Genomic DNA, 20,740 nt, shown 5'->3' with positions numbered 1-20,740 from the left:
TCTTGATCAAATTTAGCAGTCATTAATAGCTATGTTAAACTGAGATATATACATTTTTATGACAATCGCGAAGGAAGTAACTTAGTTGTTCATAAAAGTCACTGGTTTTGAGCCATGGAATCAAACAATGGATCAAACTTGGTACAGTGATCAACAGTTATACAAAACTAACGAATATTGTTAGTTTGGAAAACAACGAAGTTATTGAGAAAAGTTACTGATCGTGGCTTTGCCATTTGCATGGGAGCTATCTGATATAGTGGTCCGATTCGGCTGAATCTGAGATATACAACCTGTGCAAGCCTACATACATTTCAGTTTTGTAGCTGTCTGTTTGCGGTCTGGGAGGATTTTGCGCGGATCCAGACGGACGGACATGGCTATTTGAACTCGTCTCGTCGTGCTGATCAAGAATATATATATTTATATATTTATATATTTATATGGTCGGAGATGCTTTCTGCTATGCGTTGCACACTTCTGAACGAAATGAATATACCCTTTTTGCAAGGGTATAATTATATCAGCAATTTGAGAAAAATATGTTGTTTTGAGGGCAATGGGTATATATGTATGTAGGTACAAGGTATTTATATGTTAAAGATGTATATATACTGTATGTATATGTAGAAATAAGTATGAGAGAGACATAGGACTATAATAATAATAATAATTACAACTGTATAAAACTCTGTTTTATGTAGATTATGGAGATTAGCATGATTCGAACTACCAGTTTTATGTACTGATGACTTGATTGGCTACCATAATGAAGGAAGAGGATTGTGGTGACAATGGCGATCGTGATCATGATGGGGAGCGGGAACGGGCTACTGCTGGCTCTCTACGTGCTACGTCCGATTTGCAACCAGGCGAGCAACACTTGCAATGCCGGCTGTAGCAGGACCAAGTTTCAGATATCGGTATTGGTGATATTGATTCGTGTTAGAAACTCGCCTTGCGAATCGGCCACAGCGCGTATTATCTCCAACAATAGTTCACGTGATAGGCTGGCTATTTTTGGTAGCCTCGCCACTTTGGCAAAATCTTTGACAATCAATTTTAATGCATAATCTTTGATATCAAAGATTTTCGTTATATCCGATGCCTCCAATGTCTGTAAGACATTCTCGTATGTGATATTATGCTCGAGTGAATACTTGCAAAATGCATGCAATCGGTTATTTGAGAGTCCATAGAAGCAAGGTGCCTGAAATAGATATAAGGCATCTTGCGGTGGCATTTTCGTTTCACCATAATAAATGTAACGCAGTAGAGAATGAAAGGCCTCCAGTGATGGTGAAATTTCTCCAATTTGTATCTGTAAGAAAATGAATATGAAGCATAAGCACTCTATCTATCTTGAATCATTGGATCAGTGAGGAACTACAGAAGTGACTACAAACTACTTGTAGATTAGTTAAACTTAGTCAAATGCTTACATTCACTGTATTATCTGGTGGCATAAATGAACGAAACATGCCCTGGAAGTAGGTACAGCGTGCTGATAATATAGATTTATGGGCTGGTATCACATGATCCTCTAATATGAGGCTTATATCGCAGAAATCCTTGCCAGTTGTCTCTAGAAATGTGGACAAATCGATTTCCAAGGTGGTTCCTAAACAAAACGAAATGATTTAAATTCAAGTCAATTGCATTCATTTAAAGAAAACTTACCTATATTCGATTCGTATGTGGTATCCATTACCAGTTTGCTGGGATGTAAACGTTTACGTATAATTTCCACCAGCAATGGCTTATCCAAATCGCTAAATTCACTAGACATAACCACTTCGGTGAAATTTTCATCTTTTATGATAAATTGCATGCAATGATCTTTGATGATTTTAATGCTAACGAAAGTTAAATATCATTATTATATATGTATACTTGTGGGATAAGACAAAATTATAGGTATATAACTCACTTGCTGCGATCGGCATTGTAAAGAGCCTCGAGAACATTGACCTTATTGATCTTATAATCCAAATATTGTATACAGCCGTGCGCCAGGCGCGGCATTGTGAATAGGCCAGCCAATTGATAGATATCGGTTATTAATATTATAATATTCTTACTATACGAATCCTCAAGATCTATGCGATCGGTGTAAATATAATTAAGAATAATATCAAAAGCCTCGGGCGAGGCATGAACCAATCGCACCTCCAACATTGGTGCCCGTTCGCCGCCCACTCCGGTATTCAGCGCCTGCGCGTCCACCTGTCCCACACCATAGACTTTCTCCATTTGCTGTTGTCGAGCCTCGCGGGCGGCCAATATTTTGTTGCGCAAATATTTCGAACGGGCCGCCACAAAGGCAATGTGAGCCATAATTTTCACCCCCTGGCCACCGACCACAAACTGTATATCGCAGAATTGTTTCTCATGGAAGAATTTACCAAAATCGTCGCGCAATGTACACTTGGGATAGCTGGAGAACTGAAAACGATAGGTATCCCCACGACGCACACTATTGTCCACAGTGCCACCGAATATATACATCGCATCGCCGATAACAGCCGATGCATGGAACACCCGGCCCGATGGCACATCTGAATTCTGTTCGGGCAGGATTACGGACCAAACCTGAGAGTCCAGATCATAGCAATGCAAATCATTCGGTAATGTCGAGTCCGCAGAGCCACCGAATACATATAGGAATCGATCGTGATGAACCATTGTGTGGCCATAGCGACGTGAGGGTGGTGCCGACGTGGCACCTCTCAATACAGGTTCGTTCGAGATGCGACGCCAGGTGCGGGTTTTGAAATGAAATTCGAATAACGAATTGGTTATTTGTAAGCCACTCTGACCCGAGAACACGTACATGGCATCACGGGCAACGGCAACGGGGAAATTGCAGCAAGTTGGCGGACGATCGCCCTGTTGTTCAACCTCCTCCCATTGATGATTTTCACCAGTCAAATTCAATGTCCACATATCATTGAGTCGTGCATTGCCATCGTAGCCGGCATAGATCCACATTTTGTTATCATATACAGCTGCTCCATGGGCCGAACGAGGCACAGGTTGTCTGCGTTAAACGATACGATATAGAAGAGTTAATATCAGAAGTATAGAAATAAACCACAAAACACTAATGTGTATTCTGGCCACTTTTGATGAAGCTAGTTGCGCCCATCTTTTCAGAGTACAATTAATAGAATTGATTGATTAGTCTTTGATCACTTACTTTCCAGAGAATTTCCATTCCACCCACATGGCACTCTGAAATTTATACTCAAACAGATCATTCTTATTGGTCAAGTTGGAATTGGAATGAATGTCGCCAGTGTAGCCACCAAAGATGAACATTGAACTGCCAGCGACAACAGCCGAATGATGATATCTCGGCGCTGGCGGTGTTCCAGTGGCGCATGCCCTTCCCCATGATTTATCCTTGACGCCAAAGCGTATCAGATCGTTGAGCATATTTTTGCCATTATCACCGCCAAAAACAAACATTGCATCCTTGTATGCCACAACGGTATGTTTGCTGCGTCTGTAAAGTGAAAGAGAGGGAGGAAGAGAGAGAGAGAGAGAGAGAGAGAGAGATAAATAGGCAATCTATATATGTATGTAAATCTATTAGTTTATGTACACAAAGTTTTCTTATGTTCATTGTCTTTTTTGGACAGATTATGGTTATCCGATTGCTCTTGGAACCAACCAATCATTTACTAGATCTGAATCAGTTGCATATGTTATAGTTGGCCGTATGAATGATCTCTTTCTTTAGGTCTATTCGGATAGAATGTAAATGGTCATTGAACTTACTTGGCCCCCACAAATTCCGCACATTCCAGCATTCTTGTCCATTGATGTGTCGCAGTGTAGGAACTAAAGTCAACATTTAAGGCATTACAACTATAACTGCCAGGTGAGATGGCCTTGCCATTGGCGCTGCCGTTGCCACTGCCGGTGGCACTACCATAGCTGCCATTACTGGTGGAATCATAGGCCAGACTATTGCTACAATTACTATTCGTGGATGGGGGACCGCGCGTGCTGCGCATGGAACTGGATGTGGACATTCTTAAATGATTCCGTATATGCTGAGCGTCCAGGCAGCCAGCCGATGAGGCACTTTTTCTAGCCTTTTGCCTTTTCAGTGACTTGGAATCGGAAACTACTATAGCCGGCTGTTGTTGATGGTAGGAGGAGCCAATGGAGCCAGCGTTGCTGCTGCCACCGCTGGTAGCCACACAAGCTGGACAATAGATTGTATTCGCTGGGGTACTGCCACCGCTACCGCTGCCACTGCCACTACCACCACTACTTCCCACAGAGCCACTAGCACTTCCTGGTCCTGTTCCCCCTCCACTCACGCCACCACCACCACTTCCACCAGCTCCTGTTCCTGCTCCTGCTCCGGCCGCTCCAACGCCTCCGCTAATGGATTTTAGCATTAAAGCATCACAGTTAAAAAATCTCCTTCGTTGGCTTATGATGCTGACTGTTCGATCTATCAGATTAACTGATTTTCACACTTGGCCGAATATTTAAAATGTTAAATAAAACAACAAAATTTTGTTTCCTTCCTCTCTTTGCTGTTGTTCTAGCTGAGGGCGTTCGGATTGTCATTATCCATAATGGGTGGATAAAATCAGCCCCATATTAACGGATACACTGCCCCCTATTCATAATAAAATTGCCACTATTAGTGTGACCAACAAATATGTTTACACCAGGCTTGAGTTTAACATATGCAAAAAATACTTTTAAAGACGGATCAAAATTTCACAAACGAAAATTTTGACGACATATATATTACAGGCCTTATATATGTAATTGCAGACATATTATCATTTTTTTTATGAGTCTCTGCTGTCCATCTGTGAGAAAAAACATCGAACACAAAATTTTATTATTCTCATTCATTGTCTACGCATAAACGTATACAAATGATATGTCCAGCCAGTGTTGCATAGCGCGCAAATGAGAAAAACATAAACAAAACGAGCGGCCACCGCTTGCAAAATATTAATTTGGTAGAAATAAAAGACAAAACAAAATATATAAACAATAAATAATGGCCAGCGGGTCTAGAACGACTATATTGCCGCAGTCTAAGGAAGCATTACTAAAATCCTACAATGCGAGACTCAAAGACGATGTACGCAGCATGTTGGAGAATTTTGAAGGTAAGCAAAGTAAAAAAGTTTATGAAAGTAAAAGTATGTAATTTAGGCATTTTTATGTTTTATTCGTAGAAATATTGAAACTGGCACGCAAAGAGAGTCATAGCCAAATCTCAAGGACAACGCAATGTGAACAGGATGCCCTCGAAATGCAAGTGAGAGCGGCCAATATGGGTAATTGTTAATCCAATGAATACTTCATTCCGATCTTAACCGATCTAATAAGAATGCGAATGAGGCTTTTAATAACTTTGTCAGTTTAACTTGACCATCTAATATATCTATCTGCTGTTTGCAGTTCGAGCCGGAGAATCGTTGATGAAACTGGTGGCCGATCTGAAGCAATATTTAATACTCAATGACTTTCATTCGGTCAACGAGGCAATCACAAATAATTCTCAACTATTCCGAGCCACACAAATCGAATGCGATAAAAAGTTGATGAAACTACGAGATGAAATGGCCATGGATCTGTATGATCTGGAAGAGGAATATTATACTAGTATCTTTAAGTAGATAGAATATATGTATAAGTATGTGTATTTAATTGAGAAACAAATATTAAGTTCATTAATTTTGAGTGTTCATCAGACATCCAATGGTTTGTGGTTTTTGTATGTGTGTGCGTCTCGAGTTGATATTATTCCATTGAGGACGATGACATTGAAGCTGCATCCGGATATAATTCATCATTCATATTGTCAACTAAGTCGCCAGTATAGAAGAGTATGGCTTTTGGTACGATTTGTGTACGCAGCAGATAGCCCACCTCAAAGTCATTGCCCAAGACCAGTTTGGTTTTCTCATCGGCCAGCGATAGATCCAGCGCCTGAGGCGGTGAAAAGAAACGAAAGAATGATTCCCGGGGCATCACTTTGGGCACACATCTGGAACGTTTGCGCGAACGTTTGTGCTCCACGGTTTGCAATGTTAAATTGGAACCATCGCGCCAATGAATGTTACAGCCCTCGCATCGAACTATTTCCGGTCCCTCGAACAAAAATGGATATTCCTTGTCCGCCTCATGACGCAGATAATACTTTTTGGTTAGCATCAGCGAGGACATATGCAAGTATTCGTTCGGTTGAAATGCAAAATTGATGGTATAGCTGTCTGGCGAATAGGAAATGCGAACATCCTGCAAATAACTGAGCAATGGCTCATCATGCTCCTGCACCAAATCCGAAATTAGAGGCACATTTCGGAATACGGTTAGCCAGAAGCGTGGTATGCCCCTTACATTTTCTGGGATTTGCGGCAAATGTTTAATCAACTGATGGAATTCCTCGGTGGCCTTGATCTCCTCAAGCACCTCGTCGCTCTCCTCGTGCCAATAGCGTTCAGTGACCGGCGGTTCCACAACACCGTCGACAATGTCGCGTCGAGCATCGAAGAGCACACAACTTTGGACATAGAAACGCTTCTCTAGCTCGTATACCTCACGAAAGAATTGCTCGGATATTTTTATCTGCTGCATTTGATTGTGTTTGAGTGCCATAATGCGATTATGCAGCGATTTGGGTAGATTATCCACCATATGCTGCAGAAAAGCCTTACGGCTTCTGGCCGGCATATCAGCTGGAGACATCACCAAATCGGATAGACCACTTGGACTTGGGCTTTGACACCTTGCCTTGCCTTGCATCATGGCCACGCCGGATGCGGCGGAAGCGGTGGAACCAATATCTGATTTCACCGGCCTTACCGATTCCAATGTATACATTTTTCGTTAATTTTGCTCGTCTTGATGAAAAATTTTATTAAAATTTTGTGTTTTTCTGTTTTACAATACAAAGTTTTCTTTATTTTTTTTTTCTATCTGAAGTAAAAAAGTAAACATCCAGCAAGGAAATATTGAACAAATTCCATTCGCCCTAGATGGTTCGATCATTTTAATCGTGAAAAACCTAACGATGATCCTTTTGGTTGCCTTTCCAACACTATCACGAAATTTTCCGTTATTTCTAGGGAGTCTTCTTACAATTTAATTTCTCATTATGAATATACGGAAATCTGATTTAAAATCACTTAAAATTATGGGTAAATACATAATAAAAATTATTCTTATTCATCGTTGTCAATTCTATGCCTAATCAGGGTTCAATATTCATTTGGTACGTGATTGACGGCTAACGGTGTCAGATAATCTTATCATAGGAGAACGATATTTGAATTTCTTTAATTTTTTAATGGACTTTAGTCTATGAAAGAACAGACAAACAAGACAATGTGCCTGGCATTATGTTGGCCTTATACAATCTACACTGATTTCATGATGCGGAACTTGAAGAATGTGGTCATAAATTAAAATTGAGGTAGGTCTTAATGATTTGTGGAGACTAATCTGTTGATATATAGTGTGAGCTCTACGATCTAGTTCCTGGGTTTTTCTTTGTTTCGCCGAGGTTTTACGTCATGTGCACCTGGCAATGGTGACTTGCCGCTTGGTTATCGCTTTGCAAACACAGCTGAATCTAATCCCCTTTCGCCTTAGCCTAGTTAAGATTTACGGACGGGCTACCGATAAGTTAAGACCCGCCTATTGTCTTTTGATTCAATAAATTTCAAACAATAAAAAATAAATGAAAATAAATTGCAAGCGCATTGAGTGTGCGTTTTTTTTTTTATACGAATATATTTATTGTTAGAAAATCCAAAATATTTGTCGTGCCTAATCTTATCCGGCAATTGTATGTAGTTTATGGGTACTCCTCCTCTCCCTCCGACTCCCTCCGACCTGAACAAAAGCCTTGTCCACCCACATTAATAGCTAAAGTACAGCCACATGCTAATTCATTTTTAATAATTTATATGTGGGTAAATTAAGTTATTTTCTAGGAATTTTTATGACTTAACGAATGGGCTAGCCATTCGTTGGAGGTCCAACAAAATGTTAAACAAACACTTGATAGATAAAGCCATTTTTGAAGGCTTATCTCAACTAAATCATTGAAATCCAAAATAGTTTCAAGGAAATGCAAATTAAGATATGGCAAATTGACAAGCATTTTGTTGGTTTTGACGTTTTTATCAACAGAAAGAAAGAAAACGTCATTGCAATGCCAATGACAGTGTTGCACAATGCACGAAAACTTAAATTTCAAACGAAACAATGATTTTTATGGGTTTCTATGTTTTTATTTTACGAAATACATAAATTCACCTTAATCTACAAACAGACTTTTTAGTATAGAATAGCTTAGACACAAACAAAAAAAAAAAAAACAGAAGAATATACATATATCACAAACTTTTGTTATTGTCTAGAAAATAAAGTCCCCTTCATCTATATGCTCCATGTTGCTCAAACTACGCTCATAGCGTTTGATGCGTTGATACCATTGTGGATCCTGGGCACCAACCTCTTCGGGTCTGCCACCTTCGTGTCTGTAGAGATATTCGGCATGTCCCTGACCATTAATGCCATTCACAGTGCACGAAACAAACTGATTGTGGACCTTTGATTCCCAATCGCCACCGACATAACGTAGGGCAGAGTCCTCGACACGTATTTGCACCAGGTATGACCTATCTGCGGTATTCACCAGGAAATTCTGATGCTTTGGCGGTATTCCCTTTTCACCATACGAATACAATTCGAAATTGGTGCTTGTTATGGGTTTGTAGATGCCATCCGGTGTACAGACATAGCCCACTTTAAGTGATGACAGGAAGAAGGATGGTTGACTGAGATTACCAACAACCATGCTGGAGCCATCATCGAGGAATAGAGCAAAGTAGACATAACGATTGATCGAGCTAAGACAGCGCTCCGTACCAAAACTATGATCACGAAAACCATGTGAATTGAACTTTAGGTATCGATCTCCCAGCACTATGGAACCGGCCAATAACCCATTCTGTTCATAATGCATACGCTTCTCCACAATGTGTCCAACACTCTTGAGCATGCCATAGAAACTCTCGTTCCAGGCCTCGCGGGCAATCGAGTCCGCTATTAGCGATGAGCTGAGATCCCTATTGTAGTCAAAGTGAGCCGAAGAACTAGTGAAACGCAAGTCCAGGCTAACGGAAACGAGATCCTCGTGTTCACGTCGTCGCAATGGTCCGTCGTATTTTAAGCGCCATGTACGCATAGATTCCTCTGGATATATGTGGAAACCACCGCCGCGAAATTCGGTGCCATCCTCGATGCCGTCATCGGTGGTAAAGTATACCATGTCCGGCAGTTTGGGTAAACTGTAAAGGCCCCCCTCTGGTAGCCACAAATATAGAGCAGCTTTCAAAACACCACGACGACGACGCTCTAGGGTGACCATTAGTTTCTCTCCTTTCGCATTGGCAGCCATAAAGCTAACCACATCATAGCTTTTCGGATCATTTGTCAGCGGCTGGGGACGATCCATTTTTGCCAAATGCTCGGGTGAACTAAGAACCTCTTCATTTCGTCGATAGATACGATAACGCAGACGTTTCAAGAGCAACAGGGCAATGCCGAATTTGACACGGTAGAAGAGTCCTTTACGCGGATATTTGCCAAAGATCAATGGAGGTTTACGGCTCAGGATGAGAATGGCCAGGCTAAGGAGGGCCACGAATATGCCCAGACCTAAGCAAATGCCGGTTAGTATAAACATTTTGTTTTCTTATTATTATTTTTGCGCTTCGTTCTCAATGGCAACGTTTACGTGACTGATTTACTTAACAATTGGGTAAGCCAATGCATTCATTTTGATATCTATCATTGCCGATTGCCGATTTGTTCCTATTGTTTCTGTTGTTGTTGTTTTAGTCATTTGCCAATGATAAGCCTGTTAGCCTTCTTATCAGTCTCAGTCTTATTTTACTCCACTTCAATCCATTCAACAAATATGTACATAATAAAACATTGTTATAATATTTCGATATGTGTATTTGTGTGTTAAGGTTAATTAATGCTTCGGTTGTAAATCTGAATCAAAACTACAGGTTGCAGGTTGTGGTTTATTATATGGCTATTCATTAACACAAACGATGATAGATATGGCCAATAGACCGAATGTTCTTATACACTACTCAAGTAGATATATGGTTTTTATAATACTTAAATCTTTATCTCAAAAACCAACTTTCGTATCCGATCTCTATACACTCTAAAATGTTAGCTACAGTTTTCTCTCATTGAACTGAAATTATGTTAATTTATATTATACGTCTATAACATATATTACATAACAAAACATTGTTATAATATCGCATGAACATTTATTTGTTTTTCATTAACTTTGTGAATTTTACTTTCGAAATCTCTAAGTAGAAGGTGTTAAAGCAAGGAGTCTTAAAAAATCAAGGTTTAACTTTCTTTTACAAATATCGAAACAACATTTTTGTTGTTTATTATATTATTAATAATGTAAGTGATTTCTAATCGAAACTTTCCAATAAAACATATAATTATAATAATGATTGAAACTGCTATCGCGCTTTTATATTTGAATAACATTTGCCGACACTGCTTGCGTACCCGCTTTCCCCCGTTGTTAAGCAACACTGCAAGAAAGTTTTCAAATTTTCAAATTGCGCTTGCGCTAAAAAAACTTAATCAATAAAAACATAAAATTTAGTGCGTAAGGAGCATGCAGCAGCAGCAGGAGCAGCACCAAAAAGAACAACAACAATCAAATCGAAGCTAAAATCCAAATCGCGTAACTCCAACTGAAATAACCCCCTTCCTCCCAATATTGCATATATAAAAATCTATAGATATATATACATATATAGATAGATATATCCATACAATCCACATCAACAATATGTACAAAACGATACGTCACGGTGAGAATAGCCTGCAGTACACAATATTGCCGCAAAACGATGATTTTCGCATCGAAGGCAAGCTAACTGGATCAGCAGCTGCCTGCTCCTCGTCATCATCATCGTCCTCGGCAGCTGCGGCTTGCAAATCATCAAAGCGCAGCTCAACGGGTGCGTTGCCACGACGTCGTCGTTCGTTTTTTGCCTATTTGGGTTTGATTTTTGTGTGTACCGTTATTATTGGAGCAGTGCTAATACCGTTTCTGGTATCTGCCGAATGTTTGCCCAATCCCACGGAGTGGTTCCTCAAAACAAAGGCAGCCCTAACACAGCACAGTCCACACACGGCCACAGTCCAAGGGGTCAGCGGTAGTCAAATCCAAACGAACCCAAATGAAGTGACGCCATCTTCATTGTTGTCGGTTGTATCCGACAACATGTTGGTTAAGAATGTGGGAAAATCTGTGCAAATAGTCAATCGAAATGGTGTTGAACAATTTGTCCTAAAGTTAAATAAAAATTCAACAATGCAAAACACTGACACCACCGCTAGCCCCATTACAACAACAGCAAGTACTTCGTCCAGCACTACGACTACCACCACCAGCAGCACCACCACGACTACAACAACAACTCCACTTCCAGCCATGCAGCAGGAGTCTTCAATCGTGGGAATGACACCAGCAACAACAACAGCAGTACCAGGACAACAACAACAACAACAGCGTTTACAACCAATCTCAACCATCACTACGCGCATTATACAAGTACCCCTATTAAAATCGGCAGCCAAGAAGCCCATTATGCCACCTGTTTTAGCCAAAACCCAGAGCTTGGCTGTTCAAAATGAAACGCGATCACCATTTGAATTTGATCTCTCTCAAAATAAGAGTAATGCAGCTTGGATTAAAACCCACTGGGCCTACATAGATCCGTCGACATATTTTCAATGGACGGTGAGTATCCAACCAACCAACCACCCACCCACCTACCTACCTGCATCTACACGTACATTGCGTGTCTCTATAGAGTGAATTCCTGTACTATAACTATTATAACCCTGTTTTTTTCTGTTTCTTTCTTTTTATATAGGGCTACAAGGCCGAGGATAGCGTGCTGTTGCCCGCTTTACTTGGTTTTGCACTCATTGGCATGATTTTAATTATAACCGTCTGCCTGGTGGCACGCAATAAACGCACCATTGTATCCTCGGTCCGCAATCGGAATCGTAATGTAAGTAGGAACCAGAAACACACATAGAAAAAACTCGTATACAAGAAATAGGCAAAAGCAAAACTGCATTTAATTAGCATGCTAAATTCCTAAAGGTGGTTTATCCCCGGTCATGCGGAGGGAGGCAGTGTAGAGTAACTCATATAACCTTGCACTATTTTTTTTGAAATTGCACCGGGAGTGGCAACTTGATAATTATACTTGTAGATAATAGGTAATGCTCTGAATTGAGGAATTACAGGTGCCAGACTAGTTAGTGATTAAAACCTCTATTTAATCAATTTTGAAAGTATTCTTTCGAATTATGATTTATCTGTACACTATTTTTCGTGTTTTCAAATTTTTAATGGTTCTCTAGTGAACCAACACTCGGGAAATAAGGGTTAGGATGCAAATGTTGATGAGAGGGGGGTAGATAGTTAGGATAAGTTGAAGACGCATGCCTTCATGCTCGCACATCAGATGAAAATTCAAGAAGCAGTCGCAAAATGGGGTTACAAAATAATATCAGGCAAATGCAAACAAGAAAAAATGGGAAATATTTTTCAATAATAGTATATGATTTTGTTTTCTTTTTTCATTTCATTTCTGTCATTGTTTAGACAAGTATTAGCAATTTAAAAAAATAGTAAATTATCTCAATGGCAACAAAAACTATATTTAATTCATTATGGTTTATTTATCCAAGAGTACAATTTTTTAAATGTGCCCGCCCAGTCAGATTTGCTCCGATAATGTCGATTAACCGATAGGTTTTGCTCCGATAATGTCGATTAACCGATAGGCTTGCTCCGTTAATGTCGATTAACCGATGGGTTTTGCTCCAGCCCTGCCAAAAAAAACTTTCTCTCTGTTATTGTCCACATCATTACACGTCACTGTTGGCATTCACGAAAGCTGACGAGCTAACTACCTGCTCGGCTGAATTTGTTCGCCCTCCGACCTCCCCCCTCTACAAACCGCAACACCATCAAAATATAATCAAGTTTGCCAGGGACTTAAAACAAAGACTATGCTTTGTTTTTTCATAAGAACCATTAGAAGACACATTTTTTAGTTCACTTACATATATTGAAATCAGAGTTTTAACCTATAAGTATATAAACTAAACAATTTAATTTCCAAAAAGGGAAGATAAGATTTTAACATAAACCGGGGACTACCCGGTTATTATTAATATTTATATTGCGTGTCTTATAAAGTGTAAACAACAGTTACAACGTTTTTTAAAGGCATCTTACAGTGGCCATACAAAAGAAAAGTATAAAAAAAGTGTTTATAGTGAAAAATAATATAAAAATATCAATTTCAATTGCATAATCTTCGGATATCGCGAAATAAAATTTGAAAAATTGTGAACCAGTGCGAACTAGTGACATAAATTTCACCTGCAGTTCAGCCCTCGTATATGAAATCTGTTAACTGCAGTCTCAAATACGAGTCTGTTACATGTCCGTCAAGTTACCGACACTGTTAAACTCGAGTTAGCGACGGTCCTCTGTTAACCCTCTGTTAAGTTTTTTGCATTTTTATTTTTTAATTTTTGAGCAATTTATTTACTTTTTTGAAACAAATAAAGCCTTAAATTATTAAGAATAGATGAAATTTTTGTTTTAATTCAGTTTTGGGGGTTTTTGGACATTCCATGTATTAACAATTTCTTCACAAAAATGTCCTTTTTTCGTTTTCGTATAGCTCCAAAAAATTGCAACGGCTCAATGAAGATTGAATGCCAGATTTGTCCCCAATTATTTATCTAAATCCCCACCAAGTTTGGTTAAAATTCCTCACACGGTTTTCGAGAAAATTGCATTTTTTTGAACCAACCATGATTTTCCCCATACAAAATGTGCGAAAAAATGAGTTGAATTTGTTGGGCAAAAACTCGCATATATAGTAACGGCTCAATGGAGATTGAATGCCAGAATTTAGGTATGACTTTCTGGAATATGTTCAGAGAGTTTCAGCAAAATTCCTCGTAACGTTTTCGAGAAAAATGCATAAATGTGGGAGTACCTTCAGAAAACAATAATTTTTTCAGCAAATGCAATTCGCCAATGTTCTTCTTCTTCCTCCTTTAATTCGCCCCTTACAAAATGAGTGAAAAAATGGATTGACTTTGTTGGGCAAAAACTCGCCTATATAGTAACGGCTCAATGAAGATTGAATGCCAGAATTTAGGTATGACTTTCTGGAATATGTTCAGAGAGTTTCAGCAAAATTCCTCGTAACGTTTTCGAGAAAAATGCATAAATCTGGGGGTACTTTTTGCCCGCAAATTTTTTTCAATCACGATTGGCCCAGCTGTTTTTTCAATTCGCCACTCATCGTATGGTCATTTCGCCCCACCACAAATGACCACAAATGAGTGAAAAAATGGGTTGACTTTGTTGGGCAAAAACTCGCCCATATAGTAACGGCTCAATGAAGATTGAATGCCAGAATTTAGGTATGACTTTCTGGAATATGTTTAGCTAATTTTATTCAAAATTCCTCGTAACGTTTTCGAGAAAAATGCATAAATGTGGGGGTACTTTTTGCGGAATAATATGTTTCCAACATTTCGCCGCTCAAGCATCGCTGTGATAGGGGGATTAGTCAAATACAGGTTCGCTTAAATAGGGGGTTTGGTATAGTGGTACGACTGCACCAATAAATTGTGATTTTGGTTAATAAGAATTTTTGAGAAATAAGATTCAAGATATAATATATACTTATGTAGACTTTCCTTGAAAATTTGAATAAAGTTAATGAAATAGATAATTGTTAAATCTGGTTTTATGTATACATATGTATATATGTATGTATGTACATATAGTCTTGCAATTGCAAACAAATTTGTTGCAAACAAATATGACTTGGACCAATGTATGACCATTTCTATCACCATTGTTTTTACGTAGTTTATTTCTTTTATTATTTAGACACATTCGTTTACACTATTACAAAAAAAAAAAGGCTTTCTCTAATACGAGAAAGAAATTAGAAGAAAAAAAAAAAGAAATTCTTATACCAAAAAAAATTTATCCTTCGCTAGGGTTCGAGCCTCGACATATTTTATATAAAAAATCATATACATGTATACATGTTAACAACAAAATTTTTTGCTTTGTTTAAAATTTATTTGTAAATGCATACATATATATATAAATTGACCTGTCTCTAATTGACTTCCTTCCTATCTTTTTAAAAAAGGTAAAAAAAAAAAACAAACAAAAAAAATTATGTCTCGCGCTAGGATTTGAACCCCTATAGATTTCATATAAACGTCCATATATTGTTTTGCCCTAATAAAATTTCCAAAAAGAAAACCAAATGACCGACACGGGTCTGAAAAAGGACAACGTAATAGACAGAGATCGTTTGGTGGTGATAGCTAAGGGCTTGCCAGTTAAGTAAATGTGTGAGTGGAGGTTCGGACCCGTGTCGGTCATTTGGTTTTCTTTTTGGAAATTTTATTAGGGCAAAACAATATATGGACGTTTATATGAAATCTATAGGGGTTCAAATCCTAGCGCGAGACATAATTTTTTTTGTTTGTTTTTTTTTTTTACCTTTTTTAAAAAGATAGGAAGGAAGTCAATTAGAGACAGGTCAATTTATATATATATGTATGCATTTACAAATAAATTTTAAACAAAGCAAAAAATTTTGTTGTTAACATGTATACATGTATATGATTTTTTATATAAAATATGTCGAGGCTCGAACCCTAGCGAAGGATAAATTTTTTTTGGTATAAGAATTTCTTTTTTTTTTTCTTCTAATTTCTTTCTCGTATTAGAGAAAGCCTTTTTTTTTTTGTAATAGTGTAAACGAATGTGTCTAAATAATAAAAGAAATAAACTACGTAAAAACAATGGTGATAGAAATGGTCATACATTGGTCCAAGTCATATTTGTTTGCAACAAATTTGTTTGCAATTGCAAGACTATATGTACATACATACATATATACATATGTATACATAAAACCAGATTTAACAATTATCTATTTCATTAACTTTATTCAAATTTTCAAGGAAAGTCTACATAAGTATATATTATATCTTGAATCTTATTTCTCAAAAATTCTTATTAACCAAAATCACAATTTATTGGTGCAGTCGTACCACTATACCAAACCCCCTATTTAAGCGAACCTGTATTTGACTAATCCCCCTATCACAGCGATGCTTGAGCGGCGAAATGTTGGAAACATATTATTCCGCAAAAAGTACCCCCACATTTATGCATTTTTCTCGAAAACGTTACGAGGAATTTTGAATAAAATTAGCTAAACATATTCCAGAAAGTCATACCTAAATTCTGGCATTCAATCTTCATTGAGCCGTTACTATATGGGCGAGTTTTTGCCCAACAAAGTCAACCCATTTTTTCACTCATTTGTGGTCATTTGTGGTGGGGCGAAATGACCATACGATGAGTGGCGAATTGAAAAAACAGCTGGGCCAATCGTGATTGAAAAAAATTTGCGGGCAAAAAGTACCCCCAGATTTATGCATTTTTCTCGAAAACGTTACGAGGAATTTTGCTGAAACTCTCTGAACATATTCCAGAAAGTCATACCTAAATTCTGGCATTCAATCTTCATTGAGCCGTTACTATATAGGCGAGTTTTTGCCCAACAAAGTCAATCCATTTTTTCACTCATTTTGTAAGGGGCGAATTAAAGGAGGAAGAAGAAGAACATTGGCGAATTGCATTTGCTGAAAAAATTATTGTTTTCTGAAGGTACTCCCACATTTATGCATTTTTCTCGAAAACGTTACGAGGAATTTTGCTGAAACTCTCTGAACATATTCCAGAAAGTCATACCTAAATTCTGGCATTCAATCTCCATTGAGCCGTTACTATATATGCGAGTTTTTGCCCAACAAATTCAACTCATTTTTTCGCACATTTTGTATGGGGAAAATCATGGTTGGTTCAAAAAAATGCAATTTTCTCGAAAACCGTGTGAGGAATTTTAACCAAACTTGGTGGGGATTTAGATAAATAATTGGGGACAAATCTGGCATTCAATCTTCATTGAGCCGTTGCAATTTTTTGGAGCTATACGAAAACGAAAAAAGGACATTTTTGTGAAGAAATTGTTAATACATGGAATGTCCAAAAACCCCCAAAACTGAATTAAAACAAAAATTTCATCTATTCTTAATAATTTAAGGCTTTATTTGTTTCAAAAAAGTAAATAAATTGCTCAAAAATTAAAAAATAAAAATGCAAAAAACTTAACAGAGGGTTAACAGAGGACCGTCGCTAACTCGAGTTTAACAGTGTCGGTAACTTGACGGACATGTCTGTTACATATTTAACATTTGAGGGTCTGTTATATTTTTTTAAAAGAAAAAAACTAACACGGTTGGCGGCGGTTGTGTGTTTTTCATATAATCGTTGTGCCGCGTTGTTCGTGGTTCCTAAGCACCTAAAGAAGGAGAAGACGGACGTCGGCAAAACCCGGACCCGCTCACCAAAAAAAAAAAATAAGACGAAACGAAAAATTATTAAAGCTGGAGCGGAACGGATTTAGCTAACGCCTACAACAACAACAGCAAAGGCGGGGAAAGAAACCGACAATCCTGTAAGCAGCCGAAAAACAACAAAACTTTTGCTTGCGTGTCTGTTAAGAGATATGTTTGTGTGTGTGAAAGAGAACGAGAGATAGAGAGAGAGCAAGCGAGCGCGTGTTGCTGTGCATATGTGTGAATATGCTCTCTCACTCGCTCTCTTTCTCTCTCACGGTGTATAGGTTTGTTTGTGTGTGCCAGTGTGTGTGTGTGTGGTGCCAACAAGGCAAAAGAAAAACTAAAGGGAAAACTGTTTAACTTAACTCCAAAACTAACAACAACATTTTTGCAGTGCCCTTGGATTTTGCCAACCCATCAGTCAGTCAGTCAGCCATCCATCCATCCATCCAAGTAATCCAACCAATCCATTCATCAATATGGCCATCAAACCGGGTCTGGGGCGGAAGACAAGCCAAAAGAATCCACCCATCCTAAGTCATGAGTTTGTGATACAAAATCATGCCGATATTATCTCCTGTGTGGCCATGGTCTTTGTCGTCGGACTGATGAATGAATCGACAGCGGCTTTTGCCAGTGCTTTCATCTCCCTGCATCATAATGTTAGCGGCGGTGAGGATCCAACTAGGGAGCAGCCGTATGGCAAGGCCTATACCTATATAGCTGGCATTAAGGATTATTGTTCGATATTTTTCTATACGCTCACCTGCATTATAATGCATGCGATAATTCAGGAATTTGTCTTGGACAAGATAAGCAAAAAATTGCATTTATCGAAATTTAAATTGTCCAGATTCAATGAATCTGGACAATTGGTAACATTCTATTTGATATCCTTCCTCTGGGGCTCGCACGTGGCCCTTAAAGAAGGCTATCTGGGTCAAGTGTCACTCCTGTGGGAAGGCTTCCCCAATCATGCGATGAGTTTCTTGCATAAATTCTACTTTATCATCCAACTGTCATACTATTTGCATATGCTGCCGGAACTGTACTTCCAAAAGATCAAATCGAAGGAGGAGCAACAGCCGAAGATAATACATTCCATTAGTGGCTTTACTTTGATCGTGTTGGCCTATTCGCTGAGCTTCCAGAGATTGGCACTGGTATTGCTGACACTCCACTATTTCAGTGAGCTGCTGTCGCATGTCTTCCAACTGATCGGAGTGTTCGATCGCGAGGAGCGTTTGTCTAAATTGAGAGTGGTAAACAGCTTGTGCTTCTTCCTGGTGCGTTTCGCCACTTCCGTGATTGGCGTTCTAACGCTTTACTATGGCATTGGCGGACTACGCTCCCTATTGGCCTTGGTCGGCCTGATAGCTCTGCAGGGTTATTTGGTCTACTCATTCATTACCGAGCAACTGAGGGCCAAGCGTGAAGCGAAAAAGGAGGCTAAACGAGAGGCAAAACTGTTGAGTTCTTCAGCTGCCAGTCAAAATCAGAAATCCAAATCCTCCTCATCGAAATCCTCGCTTAAGGACAAAGCGAAACGTAAAAAGGAAAGCGATTTACCTGAAGCGGATCAATCCCAGACACCGAGTCCTTCCAAACAGAAGATCAAATAATATTGATGAGGTGGCCAAAATGGGAATATACACCTCGATCAAGCGAAACACACACACACACAAAATGAATGCAACAAAATCTTCTTCCGCTCACACACAAACACACACATACACAAATATACACCACAACAAAACAAAAAAGAAATGGAAACTCTGAATTTGCATTAACAATTGTTTTATATTGAAATTATCTTTTTTTATCTGTTAACTTAGTTTATGCGTGATAATCTCCCTTTTTCTTCTCTCTATTTTTATTTATCTATCTCTTTAATTTTTTTTATCCATCGCTTTTTGTTTTTATTTTTATTATTTCTTGTTTTCTTCATTTTAAGTCTACCATTTTTTTTTTTTTTTGTATTTTTGAAATGTTTTCCAACTCTTTGTGTGGTTTTTTTACGTCCTATTTGCATGTAAAACTATTTTTTATAAAAAAAGAAAAATAAAAATGTAAAAAAAAATGAAAACAAAATAAAATGATAAAGAAATGTAATAATTGTAACAAAACAAAAATGAAATAAAAAAAAAAAAAACAAAAAAAAAAAGATTTGCTAAATATATAAATATATATTTTGTATAAGAGAAATGAAATGAAAAAAATGAATAACTTGTGTTTTTTTTCCTGGTAGGGAGCACTTGATTTTAAATTGAAACAAGAGCCAAATCATATTTGACTAATAAATTTACGTTTCCACAAAAGAAAACAAAAATAGAATGACCCGAATTCCTCTGAATGATATTTGCCTCCATACATACTTATATTCTATGTAGTATTTTGACTAAATGCTAATCAAACTGACTAAACGGATTCGGTATTTGTAGCTGAATGTGTTTTAGTATCAATTAAAAACAAAATTCGATCGATCAACTTTTGATTTTATATTTCCAATCTTATTTCGAAACAGGATATTGAAGAGCAGGGAGCCGAGGATAATGCCACACTGTTAACAACAACCAATCTGTCCGACGATGATTAATTTAATTAATATTTTATTAAGCAAAATTGTGTACAATGTATGAAACCAAAAAAAAAAAAACCCAGCAAATTTTTCTTTTTTGAAAGCTTTTTAAAGTGTGTTTCGTTTTTGTTCTCTTTTTTTTATGATTAAACGTATCGAAAGAAAGATGCGAGTTTTAAAACCAAAAACCCATATTTATGTATATTCTAAATATAAAGAAAAGTAAAGCTAAAGCCGAAATTAATTTCGAAATACTTTCATTGTTATGTTATTCAAAAACACAAAAAACAAAAACAAAAAAGACTGTTTCTTCAAAAAAAATTTGTATAAATTTTCTGTTTACATTTCTTTTTTGAGTGCCCGCGTAATTTTGTCTGAGTGTGCGTGTGTGTGTGTGTGTGTGTGAAAGAGAGAGAAAGCATATTTATTATATGTAAATCTTATATTGAAAACAATCTAGCTATATACATACATGCATTGATGAACAGATATCGAATCCAAAGACTTATAATTTCAATATTTTTTTAAAAAAAAATTCCAAAAATGATTTGGTTTTAAAAC

The 20,740-nt window shown here is 37.8% G+C and overlaps 6 protein-coding genes across 6 annotated transcripts; 3 read left to right on the top strand and 3 right to left on the bottom strand.

The window, feature by feature from the left end:
- Positions 1-548: 548 nt before the first annotated feature.
- Positions 549-4,598, bottom strand: LOC6648915 (leucine-zipper-like transcriptional regulator 1 homolog). The gene is made up of 6 exons (XM_023178954.2): positions 3,784-4,598; positions 3,200-3,508; positions 1,931-3,040; positions 1,681-1,856; positions 1,443-1,621; positions 549-1,321 (listed from the first exon to the last, which is right to left on the bottom strand). The coding sequence occupies exons 1-6, from the start codon at positions 4,413-4,415 to the stop codon at positions 914-916; spliced, it is 2,814 nt and encodes a 937-aa protein (XP_023034722.1). The 5' UTR covers positions 4,416-4,598; the 3' UTR covers positions 549-913.
- Positions 4,599-4,995: 397 nt separating this feature from the next.
- Positions 4,996-5,739, top strand: LOC6648914 (mediator of RNA polymerase II transcription subunit 22). The gene is made up of 3 exons (XM_002071749.3): positions 4,996-5,150; positions 5,220-5,321; positions 5,446-5,739. Exons 1-3 carry the CDS (start codon positions 5,039-5,041, stop codon positions 5,661-5,663), a joined length of 432 nt encoding a protein of 143 aa, XP_002071785.1. The 5' UTR covers positions 4,996-5,038; the 3' UTR covers positions 5,664-5,739.
- LOC6648913 (nucleosome assembly protein 1-like 1-A) lies at positions 5,655-6,944 on the bottom strand. Its single transcript, XM_002071748.4, has one exon. The coding sequence runs from the start codon at positions 6,868-6,870 to the stop codon at positions 5,788-5,790; it is 1,083 nt and encodes a 360-aa protein (XP_002071784.3). The 5' UTR covers positions 6,871-6,944; the 3' UTR covers positions 5,655-5,787.
- A 1,339-nt stretch (positions 6,945-8,283) lies between these two features.
- On the bottom strand, positions 8,284-9,778 carry LOC6648912. Its single transcript, XM_002071747.3, has one exon. It carries the CDS (start codon positions 9,743-9,745, stop codon positions 8,411-8,413), a length of 1,335 nt encoding a protein of 444 aa, XP_002071783.1. The 5' UTR covers positions 9,746-9,778; the 3' UTR covers positions 8,284-8,410.
- A 955-nt stretch (positions 9,779-10,733) lies between these two features.
- On the top strand, positions 10,734-20,385 carry LOC6648911 (mucin-2). The gene is made up of 3 exons (XM_023178957.2): positions 10,734-11,857; positions 11,994-12,134; positions 20,126-20,385. Exons 1-3 carry the CDS (start codon positions 10,901-10,903, stop codon positions 20,195-20,197), a joined length of 1,170 nt encoding a protein of 389 aa, XP_023034725.1. The 5' UTR covers positions 10,734-10,900; the 3' UTR covers positions 20,198-20,385.
- LOC6648901 (translocating chain-associated membrane protein 1) lies at positions 17,459-19,421 on the top strand. The gene is made up of 2 exons (XM_002071745.4): positions 17,459-17,717; positions 17,996-19,421. The coding sequence occupies exon 2, from the start codon at positions 18,081-18,083 to the stop codon at positions 19,221-19,223; it is 1,143 nt and encodes a 380-aa protein (XP_002071781.1). The 5' UTR covers positions 17,459-17,717; positions 17,996-18,080; the 3' UTR covers positions 19,224-19,421.
- Positions 20,386-20,740: the final 355 nt, after the last annotated feature.

This window comes from Drosophila willistoni (genome assembly GCF_018902025.1).
Source record: "Drosophila willistoni isolate 14030-0811.24 chromosome XL unlocalized genomic scaffold, UCI_dwil_1.1 Seg141, whole genome shotgun sequence".
In the NCBI taxonomy this organism is placed as follows: Eukaryota; Metazoa; Arthropoda; class Insecta; order Diptera; family Drosophilidae; genus Drosophila; species Drosophila willistoni.
This window is presented reverse-complemented; position numbering and strand designations above follow the sequence as displayed.